At 41.6% G+C, this 18069-nt stretch overlaps 2 protein-coding genes across 4 annotated transcripts; both read right to left on the bottom strand.

Moving 5' to 3' along the window:
• Positions 1–491: 491 nt before the first annotated feature.
• On the bottom strand, positions 492–5685 carry LOC139061963 (1-acyl-sn-glycerol-3-phosphate acyltransferase delta-like). Of its 2 annotated transcripts, none has more exons than XM_070541935.1 (7): positions 5281–5685; positions 4976–5145; positions 4738–4899; positions 4491–4644; positions 4311–4413; positions 2546–2621; positions 492–650 (listed from the first exon to the last, which is right to left on the bottom strand). In XM_070541935.1, exons 1-7 carry the CDS (start codon positions 5465–5467, stop codon positions 636–638), a joined length of 867 nt encoding a protein of 288 aa, XP_070398036.1. In that variant the 5' UTR covers positions 5468–5685; the 3' UTR covers positions 492–635. The 2 variants fall into 2 exon arrangements, with proteins under 2 accessions (XP_070398036.1, XP_070398035.1); XM_070541934.1 differs by lacking the exon at positions 492–650 and adding an exon at positions 1451–1747.
• A 1289-nt stretch (positions 5686–6974) lies between these two features.
• On the bottom strand, positions 6975–12166 carry LOC139061965 (1-acyl-sn-glycerol-3-phosphate acyltransferase delta-like). 2 transcript variants are annotated; one of them, XM_070541939.1, is made up of 7 exons: positions 11762–12166; positions 11457–11626; positions 11219–11380; positions 10972–11125; positions 10792–10894; positions 9027–9102; positions 6975–7131 (listed from the first exon to the last, which is right to left on the bottom strand). In XM_070541939.1, exons 1-7 carry the CDS (start codon positions 11946–11948, stop codon positions 7117–7119), a joined length of 867 nt encoding a protein of 288 aa, XP_070398040.1. In that variant the 5' UTR covers positions 11949–12166; the 3' UTR covers positions 6975–7116. The 2 variants fall into 2 exon arrangements, with proteins under 2 accessions (XP_070398040.1, XP_070398039.1); XM_070541938.1 differs by lacking the exon at positions 6975–7131 and adding an exon at positions 7932–8228.
• Positions 12167–18069: the final 5903 nt, after the last annotated feature.

The following is an 18069-nucleotide window of genomic DNA, read 5'->3' as shown; positions in this document are numbered from 1 at the left end:
AAGAAATAAAAGAAAAAAACAACCTACACCAATAATTAAGTTATGTTTTAGTTTAATTCCACTCATAAGGTAATTTCATCTTGCTGACACTAGAGGGAAATAAAGAATCACCAAAAACATTTTCCACAGTCAAGTATACAATTAGTGACGCTTTTGTAAAGTTTGAACACCTGTACTTTTCTTTTGCCCTGAAAAAGAAAGTTATAAGCGTGTAGCGTCCTATTCACTACAATAAAACTGATTTTAGAAACAATAACATCACACATTAGTAATGTTAAACAGAGGTTTGATCTGAACAAAAATTCAAGAAGTTTACATACAACAAAAATCACATTATTTGAAAATGGACAATGAACGGTAAAATACAGTAGGTAATGTAGCTTACTGAGTTTTCTAGGTGTTATGTTGGATCATAAAATTTATTGGGGACCACGTCCAAATAAAGCCAAATACTAACTAATTTTTCAGTTAAATATTTAAAAAATCACACAGTCTCTTTGACTCGCTCCCATCTGGCAGAAGGCTCAGATCCATTCAGATCAGAACCTCTCGCCACAAAAACTGTTTCTTCCCCTCTGCAGTTGGACTTTTGAACGAAGATCCTAGGGCAGCCCACTCAAGTTGATTGGTCCCAGTCACATGAACTGATGCTGTGCTTGAAAAACACTCAGATTAGTACCTACACGGGGTAGATAGCTGCTTCTCTAATTCTTGCCACTTTTTACATGAATAATTTTATCATGGGTGTTTTATTACTTCCTATAAAATTAACTTCTGCACCAAATACCGCAGCAATTTCCTAATGTGACTTGGGACACATATGGCAATAAAACCTTCCGATTCTGATTTTGATTCTGAAGTCATCATCAAGTCAACAGATACAAGTCAATTCAAGTCGCAAGTGATTGGCGTTCAAGTCCAAGTCAAGTCATCTTTATAGATTTTTATCAAGTCATGTCAGAAGTCATTAAAAATAATGACTCAAGTCTGACTTGAGTCCAAATCATGTGACTTGAGTCCACACCTCTGGCTATTAAGATTGCCATCATGGCCGATAACCAATTTTATTCATGAGATGATTACCATCGCTGCCACATGGTGCATCTCAAAACAGATACATGAACGGAAAATAGTTGGAAACACATTTTTGGCAATAACATTGCTCCAGTTTTACTTATCGTACCAATACCGATACCATAACTCATACCCCATACCCTGTAACAGGGTTAGGCAATCCTCAAATGCTTCTGTCCAGCATGTTTTAGTAGTTTCCCTGCTCCAACACACCCACTTTTAATCAGTCAGTGATTAACAGGCTTCTGCAGAGCTTGATAACCCGGTCAACAGATGATTCAATCACTGAGTTAGGTGTGTTGGAGCAGAGGAACAACTAAAACCTGCTTGATACACCTCCCCACCCCTTATCCCAAACCGTTCCACACCATACCCTGCACCAAAGATTTCCGACCTTTCTCTTAGTGGTCCCCCTTCTTGTATTCAAGACTAGGTAGAGCAACACCCAACCTTGACTCCTGACTGCATAAACACGTTAAAGATGATTAATTACAAACTTTACAGACATACAGAGGTATAACTCTTACACAGAGTTCGGATTATACTATTGGGTGTGTTGTTGGGATTTCTTGGTAACCTTACAACCTCAGGGTAGACAAAATGTTGGGGACCCCCTGCAACCTTCTGGGACACTCTTGGGAGGGTCGCAGACTCCAGGCTGGAAACTACTGCCCTATACCATAAATCACACCATCATTTAAACTGCATTTTTAGAAACAAAGAAATGCCATTCAATGTGCTTTACAAACACAAAAACATGACTAACATTTGTCGATGCTGACATATCGTGCATCCATAGTATTTACAGAGCTCAGAAAATTAGCATTAGTTGACTTTACTCTGACGTCACCATGGTAAATATTCAAAACTAAAGTCAATGATTAAGCAAATCCTGATAAAGGACCTATCAGAGGTTTGGCTCCAACTGGTTCTTTACTGATGCACGAAAACAGTGATTAAGATTATAAACCGTCTTTATGATTACTTTACTTAGCGACATCATCACTGACATGTCAAACGTGCGTCCTTTCAGGAGTTACCTCGGACTTTTGAAATAATCAAGAACCTGTTGTTTTTATTTTTATCTCTGTGTTGCCACTTATGTCTCTACCCCCTCCTCCTCCCCCCAAAAAACCCAATAAAGTGCGATTGATGCTAATGGAAAAGTGGAACACCTGCAGAGGCACAAATAGGACACGCCATCGTCTACATCTACATCAGAAACAAAGGTGACTCATTCCAGAATAGATTCAGTGCTTATTAAAAGCTGTTAATCCCTTTAGGCATTAAACATTAAGCTTTAATGGAAAAAGAGAAATGGTGATGCTTTATAAGCTACATTTGACTGCTACAAATGTAATGAGAACAGCTCCTGATGACGCTGTCGTGTTCTGGGTGGTTTACCGCCCCTAATAATCCCCCGAGGGAAACTTTGCATCAGTCACAGATTTCATTAACCATCCAGACTCACCTTTTCCTGGTAAAGCTTGTGGAGCCATGCGGAACACTCCGCCTCGTCTTCAGGAATCGACTCTAGGGGAATTCTCCTAAGAGACACAAGAAGGGCTAAAATGACACAAAGTAGGTATTGAAAGCCAGTGATGGAATGCAACAAATACTTTTATGGACCGTAAATCCTCTAATACAGGCCCGGGCCTGTATTTGACTCAAGCTCATCAAGCTCCAGGCCTTTATTGGAAGGAGGGCCAGGATTAGAGGCAGGCCTCAATTTCTATTTGAGTTTGGTTGGTTCGCTGGAGTTTTTGACAATTAAAATTGCGCCCACATTTTCAAAGTTAAACACATTTCTTTTAACAACGGTAGTTTCTGCTTCAGCCCTCTCCCCCCTCCCCCTGCGCAGCGGCCGCAAACTCACTGATGCACCTGCAGCCTCTCGGAGATCCTGCTGATCTAAACATTAAAATAATTATTTCATTTTCTGTTCCTCACTTCTGATTACCTTCAATGGTGTCTGTTTGTTGCAACCACCAGGTACAAAAACTAACTTGTTTTTATTTGACTATTTTTCAGTCCTGTATCTGTTTATTATCTTCCTGCATCTCCTCTCAGTCCTAAAGAAAAACTGCTACCTGGGTTCATATATATTCACCTTATGAGTTACTTTTGAACTGCAGTTCTAAAAGATCTACCGACCGCAAAAACAGTGGAGTGCTCGCTGCTCGCCGGCCGCACCGGTGAGGTGTGTCACCGGAGGACAAGGTGATGCGCCCCGCTCCACAGCAGTGAAACGCATCAGGCGCAAATAAAAGACAGAAAACATTAAAGGAAATGAGCCGACATGAACGATCGCATGTTGAATTAGTTTTTGAGGTGGCGACACCTGATTTGATGTTACTGTGGCCGTGCTCAGGACGCAGATGTCTGGAACACTTCAAAAATCAGAGCTTTGCATGCGCAAGCTGGTTAAGGTTAGGATGGGGGTGAGGGGAAGGTTAAATTGCAAGAGGGTAAACGTCACAATTTGGTTAAATGTCCGTTTTACGGCGGGTGTCAGTACCGACACTCTGGTACAGCGCGTTGCCCCTCCCGACGCGCAGGAGCTCGTCACCTGCCAACAGCAGGCTGCTGTCTTTTCCGAGGACTGCATCTTGCCGGTCATTATCACGTGACAGCGACTAGTCGATGACAGGCATAAAAAGTCACTATAGTGAAGTCGACTAGTGACTAGTTCATACAACCCCTGCTACTGCTCCCCAGAGTGTTCTGCAGCATAATCAGAACGTTCTTTTTGAACTTGATATCAAATTTTCGCCTCCTCTTCGTCTCCGCACGGTTAAAGTTACCCTCGCGGTCTATCGCTGGCAAATCAAAAGTTAGACTGATGACACAACCGCCCCCCCGTACTTGCTTGTTACCACATTCCACCCGGCCACAATTAAAAAACGGCCATTATTCACCTCCGCCGACTCCGACACCGGCCAAAATATGATACCCGGCCGTTAATTGAATACAGGCCTGTATTAGAGGATTTACGGTATCTGTACTTTACTAAAGTAATTATCTTGAGGCCTACTTTTTACTTTCACCCCACTACATATTAAAGCAGTTATTTGTACTTTCTACTCCACTACATCTTCCAAAAATTTTAAAAAGTAAAAGTACTTTACTTTGCATTTAATCCGACTCACAGTCCAATGGAGACTGGCAACACACCCCCTTGTCTGTGCTGGACTGCAGGTCCATATATAATAGTACTCTATTTGCACTGATCTTACCTCACATACAAATCTGCATGATATTTTTTTCCGTTGAGAACTCCGAGCAGAGTCGGAACTTCGTTGTCCCTGAAGTTTAGTGTTGAATCATAAACAGCTGCAGCTGCAAAGCAAAACACAACAGTCAGCTGGATGAGCTAATGCTACGCTATAATGTCTAAAATCTGTTCAGTTACTGACCAGTGCCTCTCAGGTTTTGGACAGTTACCCAGAATCCTTTGGTTCTGGGAAGAAGATGGTACTTTAGCTTTGGCAGACCTTTGCTCTGGGCCACTTGCATGCTGATCTGGTGCTTCTTTGGTGTGAAGCGCGTTCCTTCACAAAAAAGCAGGAACTTGTGGCAAAAATATCAGCATTTTAATTGTGACAGTTTTTTTTAAATAGGCCTAATTTTAAATTGAAATGACAAGGACCACACTAAACTCACCCAAAAGTGTTCAGGGTAATCCTTTAGGTTCTGAAGACTCTGCGTCACAGTTGTTCGGTCTTCCTCCCACTTCCTTTTGCAAAAAACTATCTCCAGGAAGTACCACATCCAGCCGATCACTGGCACATAAGCCAGCTCTTTTTTGGCTAACACCTTTGAGCTCTGGAGGGAGGAAAAAAGTAATGAAACGTTCACCTGATTGAGGTAAATAAAGTGTTGTGATTCTCAGTTTTCTCACCCCAAGAACTCCAAATCTGTCGCAGAAGGTCCAGCCACACAGAAAGTCAATTTCAAAGCTGTGGTTAAGAACCACAATTGCATTTTCCTTTCCATAAAGCGGATAGCTTTTTGGGTCTGTGTAGAGAGTGCATTCTGTCCCGGACCACCACTCCAGGGTTGCTACCAACTCTGTAGCCAGGTAAATAATCATTTGTTTACTCCTGACCTTAATTTACTACAACAATACCACCTTTTTTATTAGCTCTAAGCTACAAATGCAGCAAATTCCAACAGAAAAGAGATTACAATGTGATTTGTACGTACGACTAGCAATGCAGTAGCACAGTCTGATGTTGATCCTTCGAGCCAGCTGCTTACTGACCAGCCACAGAGGTAGAGTACAGAGCTGCAACAGGTTGACGATGAGGCCGCTCAACAGGAACACGTAGCAGATGAACAGGTGGGACAGGAACTGGGATTTCAGCAGCTGCAGGAACCCCATTCTGCCCATAAATGAGTTTAGAATTAAATCATTTATGTCACAACTTTTGATATTCAGCTTTTTCAGGGAAGATGGTCAGCTAATTTAGCAGAGGAGCGTCTCCCCAGCACCCGGAACGTAAGGGTTCCTTTGACCAGCCTGTCTTGATTCTTTCAATCAAAGGAACCTTTGAGCTCAGCTGTGTTACAACCAACCAATTACAGAGCAGCGATTAAAGCTCAGGAGATCACGTGATGGTGGTGTTCAGATGAAATCTGTGATGCGACTTTTTATCCCCAAAAGTAGTCAAATTCTTGGTTTAGCAGCTGTTTCACCCAAATGCGAGGCAGTCGTTTTTAATTGTACAGTTTACCTCAAACCGGTTTTCTGAGCTCCACGAATGAATCTTGACCTCCGGAACACTAGAACAGAATTCTCAGGAGTCCATCGCGCCACACGAACAGTTCCACTTCCGACTTAAGCCATGATTCATTCAACAAGACCCGTGTCTACCGCCCTGCTAACTATTTGTGTGTGTGTGCGTGCGTGCGTGTGTGTGTGTGTTTGTGCGTGCGTGTGTGTGTGTGTGTGTGTGTGAGACTTCCCACACGAGGGGCCACACCCATCTGAAAACTCCGCCTGTACTGGTGTGTGTGTGTGTGTGTGTGTGTGACACCTTCTAGAAATCATGGACGCAACGACCAGCCTCGCTGCAAAGATCGTTTATGTACCAAAAAGGAGAGTGTCCTGTAGCGCGCGCCTATCGAAGCCTTCGTACACGTCCATAACGGCACATATATGTTTTAGCTTTATGCTATGACAATTTAATGGAAGTTTCTGCTAGTCACGATCGCCCTCTTTGTTTTGCTACAGGAAAAGCACGGGGATGCGTGAAAACAATAGATAGGCGCATGCGCAGAGGCATTTTCTTTCTTTCTTTGAATGAATGAAAACGAAAAGGAAAAAAACAGGTTTGTGTGACAATAAGAAACACAAAAATTCCTTCTTCCTTTAGACTCTAAAGGAATTTTAGAGATAAAAATAAAGAAATAAAAGAAAAAAACAACCTACACCAATAATTAAGTTATGTTTTAGTTTAATTCCACTCATAAGGTAATTTCATCTTGCTGACACTAGAGGGAAATAAAGAATCACCAAAAACATTTTCCACAGTCAAGTATACAATTAGTGACGCTTTTGTAAAGTTTGAACACCTGTACTTTTCTTTTGCCCTGAAAAAGAAAGTTATAAGCGTGTAGCGTCCTATTCACTACAATAAAACTGATTTTAGAAACAATAACATCACACATTAGTAATGTTAAACAGAGGTTTGATCTGAACAAAAATTCAAGAAGTTTACATACAACAAAAATCACATTATTTGAAAATGGACAATGAACGGTAAAATACAGTAGGTAATGTAGCTTACTGAGTTTTCTAGGTGTTATGTTGGATCATAAAATTTATTGGGGACCACGTCCAAATAAAGCCAAATACTAACTAATTTTTCAGTTAAATATTTAAAAAATCACACAGTCTCTTTGACTCGCTCCCATCTGGCAGAAGGCTCAGATCCATTCAGATCAGAACCTCTCGCCACAAAAACTGTTTCTTCCCCTCTGCAGTTGGACTTTTGAACGAAGATCCTAGGGCAGCCCACTCAAGTTGATTGGTCCCAGTCACATGAACTGATGCTGTGCTTGAAAAACACTCAGATTAGTACCTACACGGGGTAGATAGCTGCTTCTCTAATTCTTGCCACTTTTTACATGAATAATTTTATCATGGGTGTTTTATTACTTCCTATAAAATTAACTTCTGCACCAAATACCGCAGCAATTTCCTAATGTGACTTGGGACACATATGGCAATAAAACCTTCCGATTCTGATTTTGATTCTGAAGTCATCATCAAGTCAACAGATACAAGTCAATTCAAGTCGCAAGTGATTGGCGTTCAAGTCCAAGTCAAGTCATCTTTATAGATTTTTATCAAGTCATGTCAGAAGTCATTAAAAATAATGACTCAAGTCTGACTTGAGTCCAAATCATGTGACTTGAGTCCACACCTCTGGCTATTAAGATTGCCATCATGGCCGATAACCAATTTTATTCATGAGATGATTACCATCGCTGCCACATGGTGCATCTCAAAACAGATACATGAACGGAAAATAGTTGGAAACACATTTTTGGCAATAACATTGCTCCAGTTTTACTTATCGTACCAATACCGATACCATAACTCATACCCCATACCCTGTAACAGGGTTAGGCAATCCTCAAATGCTTCTGTCCAGCATGTTTTAGTAGTTTCCCTGCTCCAACACACCCACTTTTAATCAGTCAGTGATTAACAGGCTTCTGCAGAGCTTGATAACCCGGTCAACAGATGATTCAATCACTGAGTTAGGTGTGTTGGAGCAGAGGAACAACTAAAACCTGCTTGATACACCTCCCCACCCCTTATCCCAAACCGTTCCACACCATACCCTGCACCAAAGATTTCCGACCTTTCTCTTAGTGGTCCCCCTTCTTGTATTCAAGACTAGGTAGAGCAACACCCAACCTTGACTCCTGACTGCATAAACACGTTAAAGATGATTAATTACAAACTTTACAGACATACAGAGGTATAACTCTTACACAGAGTTCGGATTATACTATTGGGTGTGTTGTTGGGATTTCTTGGTAACCTTACAACCTCAGGGTAGACAAAATGTTGGGGACCCCCTGCAACCTTCTGGGACACTCTTGGGAGGGTCGCAGACTCCAGGCTGGAAACTACTGCCCTATACCATAAATCACACCATCATTTAAACTGCATTTTTAGAAACAAAGAAATGCCATTCAATGTGCTTTACAAACACAAAAACATGACTAACATTTGTCGATGCTGACATATCGTGCATCCATAGTATTTACAGAGCTCAGAAAATTAGCATTAGTTGACTTTACTCTGACGTCACCATGGTAAATATTCAAAACTAAAGTCAATGATTAAGCAAATCCTGATAAAGGACCTATCAGAGGTTTGGCTCCAACTGGTTCTTTACTGATGCACGAAAACAGTGATTAAGATTATAAACCGTCTTTATGATTACTTTACTTAGCGACATCATCACTGACATGTCAAACGTGCGTCCTTTCAGGAGTTACCTCGGACTTTTGAAATAATCAAGAACCTGTTGTTTTTATTTTTATCTCTGTGTTGCCACTTATGTCTCTACCCCCTCCTCCTCCCCCCAAAAAACCCAATAAAGTGCGATTGATGCTAATGGAAAAGTGGAACACCTGCAGAGGCACAAATAGGACACGCCATCGTCTACATCTACATCAGAAACAAAGGTGACTCATTCCAGAATAGATTCAGTGCTTATTAAAAGCTGTTAATCCCTTTAGGCATTAAACATTAAGCTTTAATGGAAAAAGAGAAATGGTGATGCTTTATAAGCTACATTTGACTGCTACAAATGTAATGAGAACAGCTCCTGATGACGCTGTCGTGTTCTGGGTGGTTTACCGCCCCTAATAATCCCCCGAGGGAAACTTTGCATCAGTCACAGATTTCATTAACCATCCAGACTCACCTTTTCCTGGTAAAGCTTGTGGAGCCATGCGGAACACTCCGCCTCGTCTTCAGGAATCGACTCTAGGGGAATTCTCCTAAGAGACACAAGAAGGGCTAAAATGACACAAAGTAGGTATTGAAAGCCAGTGATGGAATGCAACAAATACTTTTATGGACCGTAAATCCTCTAATACAGGCCCGGGCCTGTATTTGACTCAAGCTCATCAAGCTCCAGGCCTTTATTGGAAGGAGGGCCAGGATTAGAGGCAGGCCTCAATTTCTATTTGAGTTTGGTTGGTTCGCTGGAGTTTTTGACAATTAAAATTGCGCCCACATTTTCAAAGTTAAACACATTTCTTTTAACAACGGTAGTTTCTGCTTCAGCCCTCTCCCCCCTCCCCCTGCGCAGCGGCCGCAAACTCACTGATGCACCTGCAGCCTCTCGGAGATCCTGCTGATCTAAACATTAAAATAATTATTTCATTTTCTGTTCCTCACTTCTGATTACCTTCAATGGTGTCTGTTTGTTGCAACCACCAGGTACAAAAACTAACTTGTTTTTATTTGACTATTTTTCAGTCCTGTATCTGTTTATTATCTTCCTGCATCTCCTCTCAGTCCTAAAGAAAAACTGCTACCTGGGTTCATATATATTCACCTTATGAGTTACTTTTGAACTGCAGTTCTAAAAGATCTACCGACCGCAAAAACAGTGGAGTGCTCGCTGCTCGCCGGCCGCACCGGTGAGGTGTGTCACCGGAGGACAAGGTGATGCGCCCCGCTCCACAGCAGTGAAACGCATCAGGCGCAAATAAAAGACAGAAAACATTAAAGGAAATGAGCCGACATGAACGATCGCATGTTGAATTAGTTTTTGAGGTGGCGACACCTGATTTGATGTTACTGTGGCCGTGCTCAGGACGCAGATGTCTGGAACACTTCAAAAATCAGAGCTTTGCATGCGCAAGCTGGTTAAGGTTAGGATGGGGGTGAGGGGAAGGTTAAATTGCAAGAGGGTAAACGTCACAATTTGGTTAAATGTCCGTTTTACGGCGGGTGTCAGTACCGACACTCTGGTACAGCGCGTTGCCCCTCCCGACGCGCAGGAGCTCGTCACCTGCCAACAGCAGGCTGCTGTCTTTTCCGAGGACTGCATCTTGCCGGTCATTATCACGTGACAGCGACTAGTCGATGACAGGCATAAAAAGTCACTATAGTGAAGTCGACTAGTGACTAGTTCATACAACCCCTGCTACTGCTCCCCAGAGTGTTCTGCAGCATAATCAGAACGTTCTTTTTGAACTTGATATCAAATTTTCGCCTCCTCTTCGTCTCCGCACGGTTAAAGTTACCCTCGCGGTCTATCGCTGGCAAATCAAAAGTTAGACTGATGACACAACCGCCCCCCCGTACTTGCTTGTTACCACATTCCACCCGGCCACAATTAAAAAACGGCCATTATTCACCTCCGCCGACTCCGACACCGGCCAAAATATGATACCCGGCCGTTAATTGAATACAGGCCTGTATTAGAGGATTTACGGTATCTGTACTTTACTAAAGTAATTATCTTGAGGCCTACTTTTTACTTTCACCCCACTACATATTAAAGCAGTTATTTGTACTTTCTACTCCACTACATCTTCCAAAAATTTTAAAAAGTAAAAGTACTTTACTTTGCATTTAATCCGACTCACAGTCCAATGGAGACTGGCAACACACCCCCTTGTCTGTGCTGGACTGCAGGTCCATATATAATAGTACTCTATTTGCACTGATCTTACCTCACATACAAATCTGCATGATATTTTTTTCCGTTGAGAACTCCGAGCAGAGTCGGAACTTCGTTGTCCCTGAAGTTTAGTGTTGAATCATAAACAGCTGCAGCTGCAAAGCAAAACACAACAGTCAGCTGGATGAGCTAATGCTACGCTATAATGTCTAAAATCTGTTCAGTTACTGACCAGTGCCTCTCAGGTTTTGGACAGTTACCCAGAATCCTTTGGTTCTGGGAAGAAGATGGTACTTTAGCTTTGGCAGACCTTTGCTCTGGGCCACTTGCATGCTGATCTGGTGCTTCTTTGGTGTGAAGCGCGTTCCTTCACAAAAAAGCAGGAACTTGTGGCAAAAATATCAGCATTTTAATTGTGACAGTTTTTTTTAAATAGGCCTAATTTTAAATTGAAATGACAAGGACCACACTAAACTCACCCAAAAGTGTTCAGGGTAATCCTTTAGGTTCTGAAGACTCTGCGTCACAGTTGTTCGGTCTTCCTCCCACTTCCTTTTGCAAAAAACTATCTCCAGGAAGTACCACATCCAGCCGATCACTGGCACATAAGCCAGCTCTTTTTTGGCTAACACCTTTGAGCTCTGGAGGGAGGAAAAAAGTAATGAAACGTTCACCTGATTGAGGTAAATAAAGTGTTGTGATTCTCAGTTTTCTCACCCCAAGAACTCCAAATCTGTCGCAGAAGGTCCAGCCACACAGAAAGTCAATTTCAAAGCTGTGGTTAAGAACCACAATTGCATTTTCCTTTCCATAAAGCGGATAGCTTTTTGGGTCTGTGTAGAGAGTGCATTCTGTCCCGGACCACCACTCCAGGGTTGCTACCAACTCTGTAGCCAGGTAAATAATCATTTGTTTACTCCTGACCTTAATTTACTACAACAATACCACCTTTTTTATTAGCTCTAAGCTACAAATGCAGCAAATTCCAACAGAAAAGAGATTACAATGTGATTTGTACGTACGACTAGCAATGCAGTAGCACAGTCTGATGTTGATCCTTCGAGCCAGCTGCTTACTGACCAGCCACAGAGGTAGAGTACAGAGCTGCAACAGGTTGACGATGAGGCCGCTCAACAGGAACACGTAGCAGATGAACAGGTGGGACAGGAACTGGGATTTCAGCAGCTGCAGGAACCCCATTCTGCCCATAAATGAGTTTAGAATTAAATCATTTATGTCACAACTTTTGATATTCAGCTTTTTCAGGGAAGATGGTCAGCTAATTTAGCAGAGGAGCGTCTCCCCAGCACCCGGAACGTAAGGGTTCCTTTGACCAGCCTGTCTTGATTCTTTCAATCAAAGGAACCTTTGAGCTCAGCTGTGTTACAACCAACCAATTACAGAGCAGCGATTAAAGCTCAGGAGATCACGTGATGGTGGTGTTCAGATGAAATCTGTGATGCGACTTTTTATCCCCAAAAGTAGTCAAATTCTTGGTTTAGCAGCTGTTTCACCCAAATGCGAGGCAGTCGTTTTTAATTGTACAGTTTACCTCAAACCGGTTTTCTGAGCTCCACGAATGAATCTTGACCTCCGGAACACTAGAACAGAATTCTCAGGAGTCCATCGCGCCACACGAACAGTTCCACTTCCGACTTAAGCCATGATTCATTCAACAAGACCCGTGTCTACCGCCCTGCTAACTATTTGTGTGTGTGTGCGTGCGTGCGTGTGTGTGTTTGTGCGTGCGTGTGTGTGTGTGTGTGTGTGTGAGACTTCCCACACGAGGGGCCACACCCATCTGAAAACTCCGCCTGTACTGGTGTGTGTGTGTGTGTGTGTGTGTGACACCTTCTAGAAATCATGGACGCAACGACCAGCCTCGCTGCAAAGATCGTTTATGTACCAAAAAGGAGAGTGTCCTGTAGCGCGCGCCTATCGAAGCCTTCGTACACGTCCATAACGGCACATATATGTTTTAGCTTTATGCTATGACAATTTAATGGAAGTTTCTGCTAGTCACGATCGCCCTCTTTGTTTTGCTACAGGAAAAGCACGGGGATGCGTGAAAACAATAGATAGGCGCATGCGCAGAGGCATTTTCTTTCTTTCTTTGAATGAATGAAAACGAAAAGGAAAAAAACAGGTTTGTGTGACAATAAGAAACACAAAAATTCCTTCTTCCTTTAGACTCTAAAGGAATTTTAGAGATAAAAATAAAGAAATAAAAGAAAAAAACAACCTACACCAATAATTAAGTTATGTTTTAGTTTAATTCCACTCATAAGGTAATTTCATCTTGCTGACACTAGAGGGAAATAAAGAATCACCAAAAACATTTTCCACAGTCAAGTATACAATTAGTGACGCTTTTGTAAAGTTTGAACACCTGTACTTTTCTTTTGCCCTGAAAAAGAAAGTTATAAGCGTGTAGCGTCCTATTCACTACAATAAAACTGATTTTAGAAACAATAACATCACACATTAGTAATGTTAAACAGAGGTTTGATCTGAACAAAAATTCAAGAAGTTTACATACAACAAAAATCACATTATTTGAAAATGGACAATGAACGGTAAAATACAGTAGGTAATGTAGCTTACTGAGTTTTCTAGGTGTTATGTTGGATCATAAAATTTATTGGGGACCACGTCCAAATAAAGCCAAATACTAACTAATTTTTCAGTTAAATATTTAAAAAATCATTGATTTTGGGCTCACGCAGCCGGCACCTGGCTCTGGTAGCTGCAGTCTGAGGGTTAGGGAGACCACAGAAATGCTACAGCTCGGCGAGGTGCTTCACTTTCGAGTTGCTCAGCTGCATTTTCCGGGTGAAAAGCACCCACAAATGTTTGTTAGCTTTGGTTAGCTCAGTTAGCTTGTAGCTGCAAGCAAAATCGTCAAATTCTGCTCCCAGCTCCACCTCTGTCCATTTTTGTATTGCCTTGGAGTTTTAAGACTTTTGACGCAGCCAAGATGGCGGTGATCGAAACCGCCCACTAGGTTTCAAATCGAAGCCTCATAAACCTATGAGTGACATCACGAAGGGTTTGTCCATTATTTTAACAGTCATTGCGGTCTTCAGTGTTTCCCCTACAAATAGTTTTGCTTCTGCGCGTTGTCCATGAGATTGGAGGTGGGGGCACAGCTGAGCCTCAGTCTTGAAAAAACTCAGCTATCCATTTTCTGCCAGTGTTTAGTTTTAGGAATTATGTGCCTAAAAGAAGCCTTTTCAAAATCCCCACTTATGACATCCCAGATAAGAAAATTAAAATACAACCACCTCTCATGTGCAAGAGAGAGCTGCTGGAGAAGCAGTGGCTCGAGCTTCCCAGAGCTTCTCAGCTTATAGTAGTTTGAGGGGTGGATGGGTGGGTGTGGCCAGCTCCAGTTTGTTTTCTTAAAGTGACAGAGCCCTGAAATGGCTCATTCTGGATGGTATTGAAAATGTCAAAATAAATCTGCTGAAATCACTACATGTGAAAGAGATTTAGTAAAAAGGACTTCCTTAACATGTTTTTATAGGCAATAGAATTATTGTAACTTAAAAAGAAAAACTGGTCAAATTATGTTCAGAGGAAGAAATAAAAAGATCTTATCTGACAACATAGGGAAATAAAATTTAAGGTTGGAACTAAACCTCAGAAAATAATGACCACATACAACAATAAGGAGAAAGAGGTGGATTTGTGGAACAGTGTGAGACATTAAAACAATGTATGCATATAGAAAAATACAAAAAAAAGATAAAAATTAACTCATGCATACTTTTAAAGATGCAAAATAGATAGATCACACGTTGGTGAAAAAGTGGTGTGCCGTTGGGTGTTTATCTGTGTCAAAGAGGACCCCTGAGTGCATGTGTCTTAAGTTTATTCCACCTGGGAGCCTAGTTTCTGAGAAGTTTTTCTAAGCTCTCTTTTTACAAGTCCCACCGTGTTTTACTCCTCATGCCATTTACCACCAAATAATGTCAGAAGAGGTCCAAACATACCATGAAACAGCTCATGAACTTAGTTCCTTGTGTTCAAAAAACTCTAAATACAAAAAATGAGCATGAAAGGGCTCTAGAGTGGTGCAAGTTAACGTGTTTGTACGTACATGTTCAGCAGGTTTTACTATGATCTTCACAGAGGGAAATATTTAAAGAGACCTCCATTATCTTAACTTCTTTCTAGCAAAGCAGCCAAAATCAACATTTGTGTGCAGCCGAGGTCTGAATCACGGCGCTATTAAAGCACACTTAGAATATCTTTTTTTTGTAATCTTTCCACAGATTTTGTTACCAAGAGAGTTAGAACAGCTAGCATGACTCTTCTGACTTTTCATCAGGTTAAAGACACTCTATGAAAGATAAACATTATGTATCTAGTAAAATGTAATAGGACCAAAAAGATGCTGGTATCACGAAGAAAGACTAAACCCGTTGTGTCCCTCTTTTTTCCTGATAAATGATGTTTTTTGGTAGCTTATAATTCTAGACAGCCCGAAGAAGAAGCAGAATGACTTTTACTCTGCATGTCGGTTTAGCCACGCTCCATTGGAACCTGCAGCACCGGCCAGTCTGGGGGCTGACCAATCACAGCACTCGGGATGTTACTGCAACCAAGCAAAGCTAAGATGGGGTCAGCTCGTTTGAAAACATTTTGTCATCAACTTTGGACTATTTAGACTTGGGCTTTTCTTTGAGTTTAAAATTGATAATACACCAAAACAATCTTCTTTAGGATTGAAAATTTAAAAAAAAAAGGATTTAAAAAAGAATTTTAGTCTATTTGAAATACATTCATCAGACTAGATCAGACTTTTAGCCACCTCATTCGGATGTGCTTTTAATGGATGTGAAATATTTAGAAGCTTTTCTTTATTTGACTGTTCTCAGTTAGAGATAAATGACACTTTGAAGACACGTTTTTCCACTCAGCTTTGAAACATCTGCTTCAATTTTATAATAATCCCTGTTTTTCACCTTGTGGATGCAAAACATTTAAATTCTTGATGCTTGAAATATTTATTTCTAACGAATCTTGTGAGTTTAATGATTTAGTCAGTCAACAAGTCAGTGGCTGCAGCTGACTTTTTTTTTTTTTTTTTTTTTGTCATCGCGACGAGCAAGCCGGCCGGCCAAAGCAAACAACTTTCAGCCAGGACGAGCTATACTTTTTGGCTCAGCAACACAAGAGCGTTTTTGGATGAATGTCCAGCATAAAGAATGTGCCAAGGATTAACTGAAATTGCTGCGTGAGTGTGATTTAAAAGCCATTTTGCGTCATTTGACTGTGACAGGTTTTGACAAATGAGCCCTCCTTCAGTCGCTCTCCTCTCAAAGGCAACGGGTTTCCTAGCAGATGTTTCTCCACATCTGCATGTTGGGTGTGAGAAAACCTTTGTTCGTGCTCATCACGCTAATGCTTGTTGCAATCTAATGTGTGGTTTTATAACAGGCATGTAGTTTATGGTAAAAAAAAAAGAGATTAAATCTGAAAGCTAGCGTAATTGTGAATGAAATGGGAATTATCTGAATGTACAGGAATGTATAGGAAAAAGCACAACTCAGAAACAGTGACAACATCGCTCAGGCCCTAAACTTCGTTTGACTTTCTGAATGTGCACTGAACCTGTAATGAAATCCCGATGCAGCCAGTGCTTGTTTCATCTGGGACTCAGCAGAACTGATCATCAGACGAAGTGACTGCAGGCCCCACGAACACATCCGACAGTCGGTGGAACACTGGGAGGTTTTCCGGAGACACCTGCTTGGCAGCTCTCCGGGGCCCATGCATGAGGTCTGAACCAAGTGCCAAAGAGTAAAAGCCTCAGTGAAGGTATTTGATGTAATGCCATTACCAAGGTGAGTAAAAAAGAAAATCCTGCATGATTGTGCAATTACATGACCTCTTCTTCAACTTTCCTCCTGCTTCATGTGACAGATGTCAGATCTGGGATTTAGATGCTTAGGGAATGAGAAAAGAATTCAAACTGCGGTCACAGGCAGAACTCTAAATGTTGATCATAAAGCCTTTAGAAATGCAGCTGCGATTTACTCAAATCACCCAGTCCTCATGTAAACCCCTCTGATCTCTATTAAGGTAGCGCGGCTCGGGGTGCGAATGACCACAGTCACCAATTCTTGTTGTGTCTTTGCCCATTTATATCGATCTCAAATTGTGTGTACTGAAACTCTAATTTCCCTCTGGGATTAATAAAGTATCTTTGAATTTGATTTGAAATATAAGATTCTTAAAGATCAACTTTACTAAAATTTTTAATGCATTTGTGGTCTCGTAGAAATGATTACCTTTCAAGTTGTACTCAGGGGATTAGAAGCAGATGCTCCTGTTTGAGGACGGAGAAGACTGTTGGAGAAGAAAGCAGCTTCAGACGACAGGATTTGGAGTCTTATTTCCTGATAATTGGACATCTTGCTTCTGATTGGCTAACAGCAACGTAACTCTACCACTGACTCTGTTTGCTCTGCAACGTTGATGCTTTATCTTTGCAAAAAACACAAGCCTGAAGGAGTTCTGCCGTGTGGTGGAGTTGATGCTAAGGGCCGTGATATACTTGCTGTTTAACCACACGTTTTGCTCACGTGCTTGCTGCTACATACACTGCACTGCATGTAGTATTAGTGTTCTGCTAGGGGTGCACTAGATTATTCAGACCGGATAGAGAGAGCCGGGTTTGTGGGTACAACCAAAACAACCATGGCGCCAATAACTGGTTGATTTTGAAATCACAACATAAAAAAAGACAGCGGTAGTATCGTAGATGGTGTGAAAGACCTATAAACCAGAGACAGAGTCGCAATCAGTCTGTCTTGCTCGATTTGTCAACTCCACCTACTGGTTACTCGTAAATGGCAGCAGTCGGACGTGCCACGTTAATTTCAGGAAATGCGCACAAATGACGCTTCAAATCAGAGCAAGTAACGCTCGGCAGCCATTTTAACCCTTTGATGCATAATGGTCACTACAGTGGACAGGTACCCAAATTGTTTTTATTTTATTTATTTTTTTGCTATTAAGCACAGCTGTTGAAGACTTTACTGCATTTGAGCCCCTCCATTTGGACTTCAGTAAGTCAAACCAACATATTTCATGTTCAGAATGCACACTGTCCACTGAGGTGGACATGTAATAAATTATTTGCAAATTTACAAAATGATGCAGACACTGAGCAGATCTTTCGTGATGATGAGGGAGCTGAGCAAGAAAGCCAGGCTCTCGATTTACCGGTCGATCTACGTCCCAATCCTCACCTATGGTCATGAGCTTTGGGTAATGACCGAAAGAACGAGATCGCGGATACAAGCGGCCGAAATGAGTT

This window comes from Nothobranchius furzeri, chromosome 12 (genome assembly GCF_043380555.1).
Source record: "Nothobranchius furzeri strain GRZ-AD chromosome 12, NfurGRZ-RIMD1, whole genome shotgun sequence".
Lineage (NCBI taxonomy): Eukaryota > Metazoa > Chordata > Actinopteri > Cyprinodontiformes > Nothobranchiidae > Nothobranchius > Nothobranchius furzeri.
Note: the sequence above shows the minus strand (reverse complement) of the source record. Positions and strands in the feature narration are given on the sequence as shown.